General features: G+C 40.4%; 2 protein-coding genes and 1 long non-coding RNA gene across 4 annotated transcripts; 1 reads left to right on the top strand and 2 right to left on the bottom strand.

Annotated features, from left to right (window-relative positions):
• Nucleotides 1-368: 368 nt before the first annotated feature.
• On the bottom strand, nt 369-4,818 carry csrp3 (cysteine and glycine-rich protein 3 (cardiac LIM protein)). Of its 2 annotated transcripts, none has more exons than XM_063882621.1 (6): nt 4,684-4,818; nt 3,524-3,635; nt 2,528-2,696; nt 1,874-2,003; nt 877-970; nt 369-559 (listed from the first exon to the last, which is right to left on the bottom strand). In XM_063882621.1, the coding sequence occupies exons 2-6, from the start codon at nt 3,633-3,635 to the stop codon at nt 495-497; spliced, it is 570 nt and encodes a 189-aa protein (XP_063738691.1). In that variant the 5' UTR covers nt 4,684-4,818; the 3' UTR covers nt 369-494. The 2 variants fall into 2 exon arrangements, with proteins under 2 accessions (XP_063738691.1, XP_063738692.1); XM_063882622.1 differs by lacking the exon at nt 4,684-4,818 and adding an exon at nt 4,215-4,444.
• Nucleotides 1,522-13,666, top strand: LOC134863874 (uncharacterized). Its single transcript, XR_010165726.1, has 3 exons — nt 1,522-1,612; nt 6,597-6,775; nt 13,568-13,666. It is a non-coding gene; the product is annotated as an uncharacterized LOC134863874 (long non-coding RNA).
• On the bottom strand, nt 5,962-14,420 carry e2f8 (E2F transcription factor 8). Its single transcript, XM_063882620.1, is given in 14 exon segments — nt 5,962-6,754; nt 7,635-7,966; nt 8,361-8,496; nt 8,606-8,872; nt 9,216-9,732; nt 10,233-10,314; nt 10,408-10,623; nt 10,794-10,835; nt 10,838-10,930; nt 11,236-11,397; nt 11,494-11,808; nt 12,223-12,370; nt 12,456-12,716; nt 14,125-14,420. Coding segments are annotated over 13 exon segments (2,643 nt in total). The 5' UTR covers nt 12,627-12,716; nt 14,125-14,420; the 3' UTR covers nt 5,962-6,592.
• Nucleotides 14,421-14,628: the final 208 nt, after the last annotated feature.

Raw genomic sequence — 14,628 nt, 5'->3', positions numbered from 1 at the left:
GTTTGGGAAAATTAACACGTTCCATTGGTTAATCACTTGTTGCTATGATAAATCGAATTCATTATGCACAGAATTATTTATGAATACAAATACAATTCGATAATTAACTTTAACTAAATGAGACGGTGCTAATGGTCTTCTCACAGCGGTAAGGAAATGATTTAATTGACTTATAAGCGGGGTTGGGCAAGTTGTAATCATCAAAACTAGCTAATAGGTTATTTTAAAAAACAAAAGGATTATCTTATATCTGATATATTTTAATTATGACTTCCTATTCTTTTCTGTGTGTGCGTTACATACACATGGACCTCAGACTGTATTTAAACTAAAGAACAAATCCATTCAGGATACATTTTAGGGTAACAAAATCCTTTAATTGTGTACTCACAATGAACATAAGTATTAATAGTTCATCTTGACCTTAAATATGCTTCAATTCAGCTGTTATTTGACCTTAACTTTGAACTTAAAACCAGAAGAATTCATTGCTGTTAGTCCAACATGGCGGCATTCCCCAGTCCAAATCCTTTTGGGCCGAAGTTTTTAGCATAGCAAACTGAAGAGAATTTAGAAAACAAGAATAACAAGTTCAAGTTATACAACTAATCAAGATGCTTGCTATTCTGTAGAAAAAAGTTGTAGGCTTGTAGCTGCCTTTTTTATTTTTGAGAAACTAGACAATTTTCCTAAACAAACTGTACACAAAATAACACTACACTAACAGTAGTACTGTGTGTGGATTTGCAAGGGATCAACCAATACCACTTGGCCCAATATTGTCTTGGTGTAAAGGATTACTGTTGGTGTGTGTGTGTGTGTGTGTGTGTGTGTGTGTGTGTGTGTGTGTGTGTGTGTGTGTGTGTGAGTGTGTACCTTTACAGTACAGCTCTCCATCCTTGTCTGTCACGTTGGTCGACTCCAGGCTTTTACCACACAGGGCGCAGCGGAAACAGGTTTTATGCCAGGGCTACAAAAACACATAAGTATTGAGTATAATATTAAACAAAAATAAAGGTTAAGAAATACTTTAAGACCTATAAACTTTGTGAAAGTGACACTACAGTTACCGATGTAGGGCCACTTTAAGATAACTTCTAATTTATATTTTCAAACATAGTGCAGCCGTATTTCTACAGGCTCAGTTAAAGCTGGAGAATACATCCCAACAGGAAATGTATAATATCATTTGCACAATTTTTTAAGGAATTGGAGAGTAAATCTTATATACTGGAAAGGTAATGGGACCATATCCTTAGAGGAAAGGCATGGACATTTTATAGCTTGTGTGTGTTCCATTTGGGGCCAGAATGTTTCTGTTACAGTGCAAATGCAGTCAGACTGAACATAACCAATTGTCCTCTAGATTTCTCCTGCTGGCTGTTGCTAATCCCTGAATTGACTTCCAACTCTGTCAGAATTTTTGCTACCCCATCATGGCTGAATGTTTGCAGCTGACTGAAATCCCTCACTCAGCCTTTCTCAATCCGATCGTCAGCTTTGGGAGTTCATCAGTCTCTTCCCTCCTTCAGTCTCTGTTTGAGTGAAATGACTTTGCCACAGAGTCTCTGCCAGAGTTGAATGATTTTTGGTTCCTGCCTGAAACTGCCCAGTAAGTAGAACTTTAGTTCTAAGAACTACTGCCTTTTCTTCTCTCTGTTCCTCAGCAAATGTCCTTATTCTCTGCTCCTGTTTCACCTCTTGTTTGGGCTCTGAGAACACCTTGGTAGTTTTTAAGGGCAACACTGAAAACACTTTTTAAAGAAACATCCTGTCCGTCTGCTAGTGCAACAGTAAAAGTAACAACAACAACAATGAAATATAATGTGTAAAAAAAAGTTTTATAAACAAAACAGATCATAGTACTGCTTACCTTTCCCGCTCCCATCACCTTCTCTGCTGCATAGACGGCTTTAGAGCAGCGAGGGCAGCGGTCTGAACATCCAAACTTCTGGGAAGATTTATTTTCACTAGGATTTGAGGAAGCTGGTCGTGGCTTAGACCTAAAAAACATTGTGTTATGATCTCTGGTCACTGATCTTACCTGTAGTTTAATTATTGTGGGTTTTTGATATGTTATTCACTATAATAATAATAATAATAATAATTTATTATGTTTATGTATTCACAATCAGTATCAACAGTTTTTCAATCATGAGCGGAAATGTCTCTGATGGAGCAGTAAGAGATTGTCAGAGTACATTGCTATAATTACGTCTTGCTTTTTTTCTTAAATGTAAAAGAAAAACAATATTAGGTTTAACATTTAAATCAGTTTTAGAAATTTTTCTGGAGCTGTGTTTAGAAAGGAACCTTCTTCATACTGGAGAAGGACATTTAACTAGTTTGACTTTCATTAGTTTTAGGTTTAGTTCACCAAAAATGATGATGGTGCAGGTAAAAAGTTTAGGGGTGGATATCTTAAATAATGTGTCTCTAAAAACACCTATGTGGCTCAATACCATTCACTATAGATTTGGGTGGAATAACCCTTTTATCAAAGCCCTGACTCCATGTGAACACATACTCTTGAGGCTGCAGGCCGGTGTGTCGAGGAGGGTCTGAGCTCAGAGCTCCTGCTCCTTGCCCGTATCCATAGCCTTTTGGCCCATATTTCTTGCCATAGCAGGACTTGCAGTAAATCTCAGACTCATGCGCTGCAACCGTGGTGCTGTCCAGCCCTTTTCTGCAACTCACTGTTGGAAAGAAACACAAACAACATTTGCACCATTTGTTGTCCGACCACAAGGCCAGGGAAAATGGATTCAGTTTGCCCAGAGTGGGGAGTGTCATGGTGGAGGAATGGAGGGCAACACAGCTCCCACTTAGCTAGTTTTATCAGTCAACAGTGACATTACACAAAGACAGATGTCTTGTGTTTCTATTTGTAGGAAGAGGGGAGGGTGTGAGGTGAATGTTTGAGAAAAGATGAAGACTTTGCATGATGGTTAAGCTAATAGCAGGCTTTCAGAGCTCCCAATGGAACAATCCAGCAGTCACACAGACTCACATGTAACCAGCTGGTAGGGGGTTGTGTAGACAGCAACAAGTAAATGAGGTGTGCCTGGCTAAGACAACTGCAGCTGGTTATGTAAGTAAGAACCAAAGTTGTATCCCAACAGGAGAAATTCAAGTCAGTACAGATGGTCAAACCAAAGTATAGGAGAAGGAATTCCACTGTCCAAGTCCAATAAGAGCTATTCTATAACTAGAACAGATAAGATGAGGAAAAGGAAATGTCTTTAGAGGAAATGTGATTGATGAGAGAATATGGTAGGTGCTTGCTTAACTGTGAAACTGAAAGAGCAGCAATAGGAGGTTGAATTGTAACATCATTTATGAAAATATAGAGATGAGGGGAAAGAAAAAAGGATGGGGGGAAGGGAGAGAAAAGTAAAGGATTAAGGTAGGGGGCAGCAAAAAAAGATAGTAAGAATGCAACTAAACAAGATAGCAGTAACAAAGCCAGGAGAAAAGAAAAGGAAGTATGTGTATTAGAAGTACACAGATATTTGGTGCTCACTGCAGATGAAGCAGGTCTTATGGAAGCTCCTGCCGTTACACTGGATCTCCTCTGCATGGTACGCTGTCTTCTCACACGCTGCACACTTAGCTCCACCTCCCAAGTTTGGCATCTTAGATAAACAAATTAAAACCTGCTCAGAACTGCAAATAATAACTAATTTCATTGAAGATGACTGACTCTGTCAAATGTAAAATAGTCTAACAGGGCCTGACCATCCAATAATGTTTCATTCAAGATTACTCTGCAGATTTGTGTTTTGGTCAAACATTTATTTAATATACTGAAGTATGCCCATAATATTTCTACGTACATGTATCATAGTGTCTTCAAATCACTTATTTTGTCTGACCAGCAAACAAAAACTCAAAGATATTCAGTTTATGGTTATATGAAACAACAGAAAAACAGCATTTATTCACATTTCAGAAGCTGAATTGAGAGAATGTTAGGCATACTTGCTTAAAAAACATTTAAAAAAGAATTATCATAATATTTTATTTACATTTCATGGAGAAATAGTTACAGCTTTAAAAAAATAAGATCTGGTGATCTGCACCACCAGGATTTTGAGTAAAGAATGTTCTAGCCAAAAAGAATGCTTTCAGAGGAGTAACACAGCAGAGGGTTCACATTCAATTTAAGTAGCTTATCCTGTGTAAATAAATACATCTTAAAAACTAAACCGCACCTCAGTCTGATGTCTTGACCTCCTGTCTCTTTGTCTTTCTGAATTTCCAGTCTGATGATTACAAATGTTCTAACAAAGCTACTTGTATTAGCCCATCAGTTTTAAAGCTTCTCATCTCACTAAGACTCTATTGTCAGCCGGCATTCCACTTCCCGCTCATATCAGAGGCTGCCCATCACCTCACAGGACTGGTATGTGATATTCTGGGAGCAGAGGCTTTAATAGGACCTCAGATAGACAAAAGACACTCCATCAAATACTACACAAAATAATTCTACTTGAGACAAATCTGCAATATGACATGGAACTTGCCCTTTATGTTTAAGTGCATGTAAAAAAGACAATGAGTGATAAAATAAATGTAATTAAATCCATGGAACTCAAATAAATACAACATAAATTAGCCACAAGTTATACCCCAACTGGAAAAGGAAGAGGAAGTTTTACTGCAAGAGAAAAGAGTCCTTACCTTGAATCCGGGCCTGTGTGCTTCAGTGGCAGTGAACGCATCCTGGGCGGCTTATATACTGCCCGTCTCGCCATCACCAGAGTCCACCAGTGACACTTCAATGACAATATCCTCCTAAAATAACTTGTGACAGAGCAGAGCCCTCTGACCCTTTATCACTGAAAAAGGTCTGAACATCAGCCAGTCTAACATTTGTTCTGGACTCACAGAGAGATAGCGGAAACTCTAAACACAACTCTGAAGACAGCTGCGAGCAGGGAGTTATCCACATGGTTATGGGATTATGTATGAGGGGAAAGCATGTAGCTATCTGACTGTGATTACATCTCTTGAGATACATTAGTGACCATGTGATGCTCATTACACACCAGAAAGCAGAATAGTGTATTGGTCAAATGAAAAAGTTATTTGTAGACTAGACCAGTCTCCATGGTGTCCATTTTCAAATGTTGTCACATCCAAATGATGTCTTACTGGGGGTTTAACAATCCATCGATCTGTATTGATTCAATGACCAATTACTCATATTCTTGATAAAAAGTGAAAACACTGATGCATATCAACTCTAACAACCTTTCTATACATTAATATAGATATACATACAATAGTCAATTCATATTTTAGTTATTTTTGAGTTAATATATATTTAAAATCTTGTCTTAAATTGATACCAGACCCCTGAATTCATTTGAATCATATGAAAAGAGTATGTTGGCACGCTTCTAGTTTCACAAAGAATTGACATATCGCATCGTGAAGAAACTTGTGATGAAGGTGCCTAAATTGTGAAGCAATAATTCATCCTGTTTGGCGACCTCTGAATAACCTCCCATATCAATTTGTTCAGTGACTCAAATAAAAGAACAAGCTAAAACAAAATGGAGAATTTGGTGAGGAAAACAAACTGCTTCAGTCGTTTATGGGCGGAAGTGAGGGACTTTCTGACACATTTACCATTAAAGATTCAAGTAATACTTACATCTCCCACTTACACTCAAGAGTTAAAGACACAAAAAAATGGTAAAAAGCAGTTTTTAAAATGATAATTCACCGCTTATTTGCATTTGACATAATTGTAAAGGGGATCAAACTGTTAAGTCAAACTCATGCAATGTAACTTAGAGCTTTGGGAATTAGAGATCAGCATTTTCCACTGTTTAATATTTTAATTACAAATTAAATACACAGATTTATCTTCAATGATTATATTGGTTTGTACTGATTCCAATCCCATAGTATAGTATCACTGTAGAGACCAAAACAGAGACCGACTTCACATGATGTTCATAGAAAAATGTATTAAAATTCAGTTAGCACATTTTACAGGATACAGAAGGTCATTCCCTTATAAATTAAACTTTTGAAAAAGTCTGATTACTCTTACAATCACAAACATTCTCATATTCTTACCAGGGACAGCTAACATGTACATATGTGCAAAAGCCATTGCATTAGGTTTCACGTGGAGACTAATTGATCTTTCACAATGGTTCCTAATCATACTCGTCTTTCAGTCAAAACGTCTGCCTGACTTAAGTGAGTTGCCCTTATAGCATTGATTTTTTTTAAATTACGCTTGGTAGTTTGAAAACAGGGAATTGATGTTCACATCATCAACTTTAGGAGAAATAACTAAAATAAACCAATTAAAAAAAGAAAAGAAAATTCAATCTCTATTAAGTTATGCAGAATAAAGGTTGTGGGAAAACACACTTTACCAGAATGACAATAATGTTCATGAGCTTCTGGAGAACTTTGTTTAAAAAATAAAGGCTTCTGTGATATGTTCAGAGGTAATGAATGCTGTAAAACGCTAACCAGACAGAAGATAAAAGGACACCCACATCACAAGCACCACCCATACACACACTCAATGTACACAATCATCAGGGGGTTTCTGTCTGGGTTTTCAGGACTCCTCAGTGTCCAGCTTCCTCTGAGGGATGTAAACTGTGTTGGTGGCCAGATGTCCACCGGGGGTTACCATGGCAGCCAGTGGGGAGAGGTGCACCGGCGTGTGGAAGAAGCTGTGCTGGGGGAGCCCCGTCCCTTTGGGGGTGGTCATCAGAGGCTGCAGGACAGATAATGATCGGTGAGTCTTTCATCTTAAAGGATTCAAGAAATGTCCCTATTACTTTTGATAAGCTCAAACCTCAATGCAAGCAGTTTCATAGGAACTACCTTCTCCTAAAGTCCTTGTGAGAACTCCTTACAGTGAGGTTCGAAGTCTGAAAACTAAAACAATCCCCATAGCTCAACTCACTGGCCCCGGCTCATTGTTGTTGTGGTTTGAGCTTGCGGTCACAGATTACTTGGGTTTTCAGCACCTATTATTTCTCAAGTGCCCAACCATTTCAAACAGAGAATCGCTACAGTTTGAGGCAGTTCTTGTCCTTATTTTGAACAAAGAAAATATTGCTGTTTAAATGGCAAACATTTAACCAATATTCTAGAAAAGGTGAACATCGAAAAGCACGTCTTATACAAGTCTTTTCATTGTTTTGAAGGAGTGTGTTTCTCCTTGAACCATACATCTTGTGCACATTTTTGGGGCAAGTTGTGTGTCCCAGGCTGCGACAAAACCCCGTTTGAGATGCAAAATTCTTAATGTGCTTCAACATAAGGCCACATTTTTAAAAAAAGATTTTAATTTGGGCAACCAGTGCCTTTTCTGAAGTGAGAGTGTTGAAAGGGGGAGACGGAGGGGGTGATGTGCAGCTTTCAAACCCGGGTCTTCTGGACAGGAACCAAGCCCTAGTACATTGGTTGCCAGTTCTACCAACTAAGCTATACAGCAGCCCATGAGGACACATTTCTCATATACAAAAGGATAACGTTGTTTACATAAATGGAATTATACTCCGAATACTCTCATACTCTGAGAAATTGTGGAACTTGGTATGAATATAAATGTAATCAGAGGTTATCTAAACACAAGCATTAGTTGTTACCTGTTGCAGACTGAACAGGGTCATGGGCTGTCCTGACAAAGACTGCTGCACAGGCACAGGGGACACAGGTTTGATGAACACCATGCCTCTCTGCTGCAGAGCCATAGGGCTGGGTATGCTGCTGACACACTCTGGGGTCTGGGGGGCTGCGAAGATGTTTGCTGGGCTGGAGCCTGAGATCAGCCCCAGGTTCTGCAGGGTGAAGTTGAGGATGGCAGGGCTGGGGCTGTGGAGGCGGTGCGCCTGCTGGGTGGTGAGGGGCGAGGCGGCGGCTGGTTTGTGAAGACGGAGGCTGGTGGGGGTAGTCTCCTGGGCTAGGGCCTGTCTGGAGCCTGTGACAAACAAGGAAATGGGTAAAAACAACATGACACAAATAACATAAGAAAGCACTAAAAGTAGGGAAGAATGATGGTCCATGCTTGTAACACAAGTGTAAATATAGAAAATGTACCATTTGAATTCATTTATTGTTATTTAACAAGACATAAAATGCCACACCCTCTCTGGTTAAAGCTGATCAAATTATTTTGTAATTGTTTTCATCTTTTGTTTTTTTACACATTTGGACAATGGTTTGACAAGTAGTCGACAGATTAACTGAAAATAAAAAAAGAATTCCTGGCAGTTAGCTGTAAAAAACAAATATGAGTTTCCACCATGGTTAGAACAAAACACAAAATGTAGGTGCCCCTGAGACCTAAAATCAACTTTCCATGACGTGTTTACCTGCAGTGGGTGTTTGGTAGATGTTGTAGGTGGGAGTTGAGGCCTTGTTGCCTTCTCTCCCTGAATCTTGGGTTTCCCTGTAGCTGATGAGGGACTGCTGGGAGATTGGGATCAGGTATCCGGCCGGTACTAAGGTCTTGACAAGCAGAAAAAAGAAAGTCAAACTTTGTGCAGTGGAATTTACAAAAGCAACACAATCCAGTTTTTCTGGAGCTCACTGAAGCCCAGTCAGCTGTGTATTTTACCTCTGTGTGGAGATGTCCTGGAGTTAAGGGAACCACCCTGACTGGTGTTAATCCCGCCTCGCTGTCCGAGTTCGCCGTCTTGTCCTCTTTGTCCAGGAAGGTCTCCAAGCTTTGCTCTAATGTCTGATTGGCTACAGCACCACCGGGGGTGTTGACAAACTCCGGGTCGAGGTGGAGGGCGCGAGGCGAAGGCCGGCTTAAAGGCTGAGTGCCGCGCCGGGACTTCAGACGGGCCTGCAGGATCTCACACAGCTTTGGAGAAGTGTCCTAAAAGGTCAAAGGGAAGAAAGAGAGGCGGGGGGATTAATGTACATCAGAATTATTAATACAAATAATCTGAATATTATCAGTATGGACTACACTAATATCCATATCGAATAAAGTCCAATATTTGTTAAAGGCAGGACTCTCAAGAGAATATTCACTCACTAATGACAACATCAGGAATCGTATCGCAATTAGAAATATCAGCCAAAATAATCCCAATTAGATATATATTTTCCCAAATTGAGCAGTGCTAACCCCTTTGTGTTTTTTAGATGTTGCAGATAATAATTCCTTAAAATCAGAGTGTTACATAAATGCACCGTGTCAATGTATTGGTCTTTACCTTAAAGTTGGGGTCTTTTCTCTTAGCTTTGGATGGGCTCCCGTCTGAGACTGAATCTGAACACAGCCGTTTGAGCACAAAGGGGCTGACGTCTGACGCCCTGAAGGTCGGCAGACTCCTAGCGGTGCACTGGCCTGTCGGGCTCTGCCCTGTTTTATCCTCAAAGGTCATGGAGCGCACTGCCAGGCTGGTCGGCTGCGGCCTGACCAGAGGGTTCGGCCTCGGGGATGATGACTGCAAGTACACAGCGTAGGGCATGCTCCCCCGCTGCTGAGGCAACATGATGGGGATGAGGGATGAACACTGTGCGGGGATGTAGGCAAGGGAGCCTGTGGGCAGGGCTGTCATTGGTGTGTGGGGGGTGAGGTGGACAGTAGTGTTGACTGTAGTCTCCTGAGTTGGAGTTAGTAACGGTGCCTGAGGCGGCTCCATTGGAACAGAGGAGGAGGGCTCCAGCCTCACAGCAGCAGTGTCTGCCTCAGCAGCAGCAGAATGCTTCTGATCCTCAGTTCCAGTCCTGGAACAGAAGTGGGACTCTCATTTAACACTTAATACATTTAAAATGACCTTATTATAAAATGAAAGGCTGTATGGGAAAAATCTAATGAACCAATGCTTCATACATGCATTGTTAAGGACATAATAGTTGTTCAAATGAATCACAGGCTGCAGGAAGTCATGTTAGTAGAGATACCTCAACAACGAAGTCAGGCGGTGTCCATGGTGCATTCAATCACATGTTTGAATCAGTGTTTGTCCGAATGGGTAACAACTGTTTCTTTATTGTGTCATCACAATTGAAATTTAAAAACTTTGACAACCATGCTCTGATTGAGAAAATGGGAGTCTAAGTCACCATGATTAAAAACAGCTAAAATGCAGTGGTGTTTTTTTCAGTTAAACTTTCTTTTCTGCACCAGCAGACCCAACCTGTATCAACTCAACCAGTAGAAAACCCCACCATATTCCATTTCAACTACCCCTTAAACAGTTTAGTCTAAATGGAACCAAACTTACGATGACCGCTGGTTGAGCTCAATCTGACAAATAGCTGCGAGTTGAGCCATTTTGTTTGGGAGTTCAGTGTTGGATGAATCACCTGACGACAAGAGAGGAAAAGGCTGTCATCACACCACTCACAAAGATATGCAACGATAGTAGTCTGGTTTAAAGGAACATTTTCTGCACTCACTGAGGGCGCCTTTGAACGGACTGTTGGGGGCAGAGTTGATCTTTCTGCGGTCGTCCTGAATGCTCTTGGCCAGCTTTATAAGTGACGGGTGTCGGGTGAAACTGCGCTTGGCTCCAGGAGATGAGAACAGGTTTTTGGCACAGTTTTCTAAGGAAGGACGGGGCTCCAGTACAACTTTCTTCTTGGTTGAGCATTTGGATGTGGAGCTCTCCAAATCTGAAATGAGTTTAATATTTAGTTTGTGAAGATCTGGGATACTAATTTACTGGCAATCATTATATAAGAAACGGAAAGTCTTGAAATATTGAACAGCAGTCTGAGCCTGAGTTCCTTTTAGTTAAGGACGAAATATAAAGAATAAAAAGGGAAAAGAGGTCAGATGATACCTTCAACAAGTGGGAATTCTTCAGGGCCGACCCATTCAAAGCTGGCTTCCTCCCCCTCTCTTCTGTCACATGGACTTTCTCAATGAGCTTCAGGCTCCGCAGCACATTAGCTATGTCGTACAGCCGACGCACTTTGGCTGCAAACACATGGAACAAACAGCAAGATTATATACTAGAAACACAGAGAACAGAACTACAAAAACATGCATCTAAAACGTGTAAATCCAGCAGTACAATGACTATTCCTTATCACTGCATTCAAAGAAAATGTAGGATATGGAAATATGAACATCATGGAGTACAGGGTTTACGTTTTTAAAAGATTTTCTATAGATTTACGATGCAAGAAGTACGAATTAGGAAGACACTGAGTTGGTTAACTTACTAAAATATCAGTTTTTACAAATCCTGCCTATAACTGAGATACAGGTTTTCAACTCACTCTTGAACTTATTCTTGTCTTGATCCACGCACTGGTCCTCTCCGATCAGGATCTTGGCAGCCACGTCCAAACTGACCACACGAGGATTAGACACCAGGAAGAGCATGACAAATTTCTGGCTCATCACCCTCAGAGATTTATCCTTCCTACTGTTAACCGAAGCTGGACAACACAAACAGAAGGGGGAAGATTAGATTATTATGTCACAGGACAAAGAAACTTAACCATTTTAATGTGTTTTCAAGGATTGCTTCTCACCTGCTTTGAACTCTACCCCTGGAAGCTCAATAAAGAACAGCTCTTTCTGCCCCTGCTCCCCGCTCTCCAGCTCCACCACCTCCTCGTTCTCCTTTTCCTCCCCATCAAAGTCAAACTCCTTGTCCCGGAGACGCTGTCTGATGTGCAGCATCTGCTGGCCGTACCTTTGCTCCTCGCCCACTTGCTTCAGAACGGCCAGAGTCTGGGCCAGTTTGGTCCGTCCGTGCCATGTGTAACGGTTTTTGGCCGAGCGGCTCACCATGTGCAGACTCTCCAGCACATTCATGATGTCGTAGATGCGCCGCCGTTCTACACCTGGGAGGACAGGAAAGAATGTGTTTCAAGTTAAAAACTGATTAAGTATCACAAATGTTATAAGAAACTGCAGAAACTCTTACTTTAAATGGGGAAAAGAAACACAATTTCAAACCAACTATGAGTAGACTGTATGAATTTACCACAAACTTCCATGCTTCTGTAAATTAAAATATGCCAGACATGTACAGTCAATGTGGAACATTTAATTAATGTTAACATTGTAATAACTCATGAATTCATATGCGTTATTTTATTATTACTGCAGTTATAACACTATTATTATGATGAGGATGACTACCATTAAATAAAATGGACCCCATTAACTTGCTACATCTACTACAAAGAGTTAAAGAGTAATGAAAACAATGATACGCTGTTGCGCTTTTATTAAATTTGAAAGAGAATACATACTTAGCTCAGTAGCCACATCATCCAGGCAGATGTCGTTGTTAAGGGCAGGGTTGGGGTGATCTGGATATCGGGCGAGAAATTTATGACAGAGCAAACCCAAGCTCTTCTCTTTCCTGCTGATCATTTTCCAGTCTCCGTTTTCCGATTCCTACGGGAAAACAAAAGATAATACATTTTTTGTAATGCCTTGAGTTATCAGAAGTTGTGTGTTATTGTGAGGAGTTTTATTGTACCTGGGAAGGATCAAGACCTTCCCGTCCGTCATTGTCAACGCACAACTCCTTCTCTCGGTTCCTGATTTCAGGACTAGCAGCATTGATAAGCATTTTCAGGTTTGAAGTAGGCGTCCAGGGGTCAACAGAATGTACTTCCATTCCCTTTTTAGGTGTAGTGAGGGGACCCATGGTCAGCTGGTTGACCACAGAGATTGCACACTGACCAAATGATTTCTTCTGAGTATTTATTGTAACCTTTGATGCTACAAAATCTTCATCCTAGTCAGCAAAAACAGAAATCAAAGATAATGATTAAGATACAAATTCATCCATTGCCTATTGATAACATAAAAAGAACCAAATGATATGAGACACACTCAGATTCCTATGCACTCACTGACCTTTGAATAAGATAAGATGTACCTTTATTAATCCCCGTGGGGAAATTAAAGTGTTAATGCAGCAACAGAGAAAAGGAAAAACAGTATAGGTTCACACAGGGATACGAAACACAAATTTAAATTCAAAATTCAAAAAAATTATATATACAGATAAGTAACTTAGTATTGTTAAAAATATACACATGTATGTGTGCAGAAAGAGAGCGCAGGTCGAAGTTATTGTGCAAAAGTGCGGAATGAGCTTTCTGGGTCAAGGTTTGAGATTCAAGCGCCATACTTACACATTTCCACCTTAACATAATAATTTAAGTATTGTGTTAGTTACCGTAAACTAGGTATTGAATAAAAGGATGCAATTGTGATAACATACCTTTTTAAAAAACGGATAACTTACCCTTAAGTTTTGGATATAGGTTCAAATTATAATGATGTTCAGCCGTATTAACTCTGATTCATTTAGCCAACTAACATTAATACGTTAACAATTCTGCTATTGAAGTTTCTGCAAATTTTCTGAAGGACATCCTAACCGCTTTTTCGCATAAATATATTTGTCGTGTACCCACATGTATAAAGCAGAGGGAGTAAATAGAGCTAAACAATGAACCGGTGAATAAATTAGATTTCCTCAGTTCATTCCCTGGTATCAACAATATAAGTCTGTTTAAATATAATCAAAACACCAGATTTATATTGGCGGTAACTGACGTGCATTCCATCGAATCGCAGGGCCCAACGGACGCAGAGGTGCCGCCCTTTTTGCTGAAAGCAGCCAATGGGAGCGCCGCGAAAGGCAGCGTAGAGGAAGTGGATGACTGTCCCGCGCAGGTAAACTGTTTTTGAAATCCTTGGCGCGGAACGTCTGGAAGGTATCAGCGGCGGCTCGCTTTAAAATGTGATACCTCATTGGCCAAAGTCTGATTCCTTACCATAACTAAATGTGCATTTACATGTTGACTTGTTTAAACAGCGTAAGGTTACCCCCACGTAAGATACTGTTTGTGTCATGTAGCCGGCGAACGCTCGCCGTCTGAATATCCTTATAGCTAAACATTAAGAAAACGCTGTAAAACCGGAATACCCAAAAGTTTCATCCATTCAGGGCTTTGTTTTAAAACACACACCAGCACGATTCGCTCACATGCCTATCATGTGAGGCAGCTTGTAAAGAGGAGGCGGCAACTTAACCTAGCCACAGCTAAACTAAAGCATTGGATAAATAAAACGTCCTTGAAAAACGTCCACACGTTAACAACATCAAACGCACATTGTGCTGTTAGACTTACCCCTAATTCATGAAAAAAGCCTTGCTCAGAGGAAACGTCCCATCTTCTGTCGTAAGGTTAATGTGTGGATATCAGTAGAGTGTTCCAAAAGATAAATCCGGTTCCTAATGTGGATTTTAACACAACTCCATACGTTTTCGCTCAAACTTAACTAATAAAAAACACCCAAAGTGGAATAGTACAAAATGTGCTCAGCTCTTCGTTTTCTTTCCCCCCTGCTAGTAGGCAGTAGCCTCTTGGTCAACTTTACTACAGATGTGAAAAGTTTTGGTGACCATAAGGATTTGCCCCCCCACCCCCAGAGACGAGCATGCGCGTTGACGTCAGATCACGCACTTCCGCCTGTGGCAGAGCGGCGGAGCAGTGACGAAACACAGCATACGTAGCTCTAATCTGCAGTGTGTAGCAAATAATGCCTTGTTCAAATATTGTAAATTGCTTTGGATAAAAGTCTCAGCTAAATTAACTGTAATGTAATATAATCTAATATCCCCAAAAACTGAA

This window comes from Eleginops maclovinus, chromosome 4 (genome assembly GCF_036324505.1).
Source record: "Eleginops maclovinus isolate JMC-PN-2008 ecotype Puerto Natales chromosome 4, JC_Emac_rtc_rv5, whole genome shotgun sequence".
In the NCBI taxonomy this organism is placed as follows: Eukaryota; Metazoa; Chordata; class Actinopteri; order Perciformes; family Eleginopidae; genus Eleginops; species Eleginops maclovinus.
Note: the sequence above shows the minus strand (reverse complement) of the source record. Positions and strands in the feature narration are given on the sequence as shown.

Excerpts from the sequence above, each read along its gene's own strand:
- csrp3 (XM_063882621.1), bottom strand. The coding sequence starts at position 3,635 with ATGCCAAACTTGGGAGGTGGAGCTAAGTGTGCAGCGTGTGAGAAGACA. Across the intron at positions 971-1,873 it reads AGGTGATGGGAGCGGGAAAG|CCCTGGCATAAAACCTGTTT; the intron begins GTAAGCAGTACT and ends GTGTTTTTGTAG. Across the intron at positions 560-876 it reads TGGAGAGCTGTACTGTAAAG|TTTGCTATGCTAAAAACTTC; the intron begins GTACACACTCAC and ends AATTCTCTTCAG.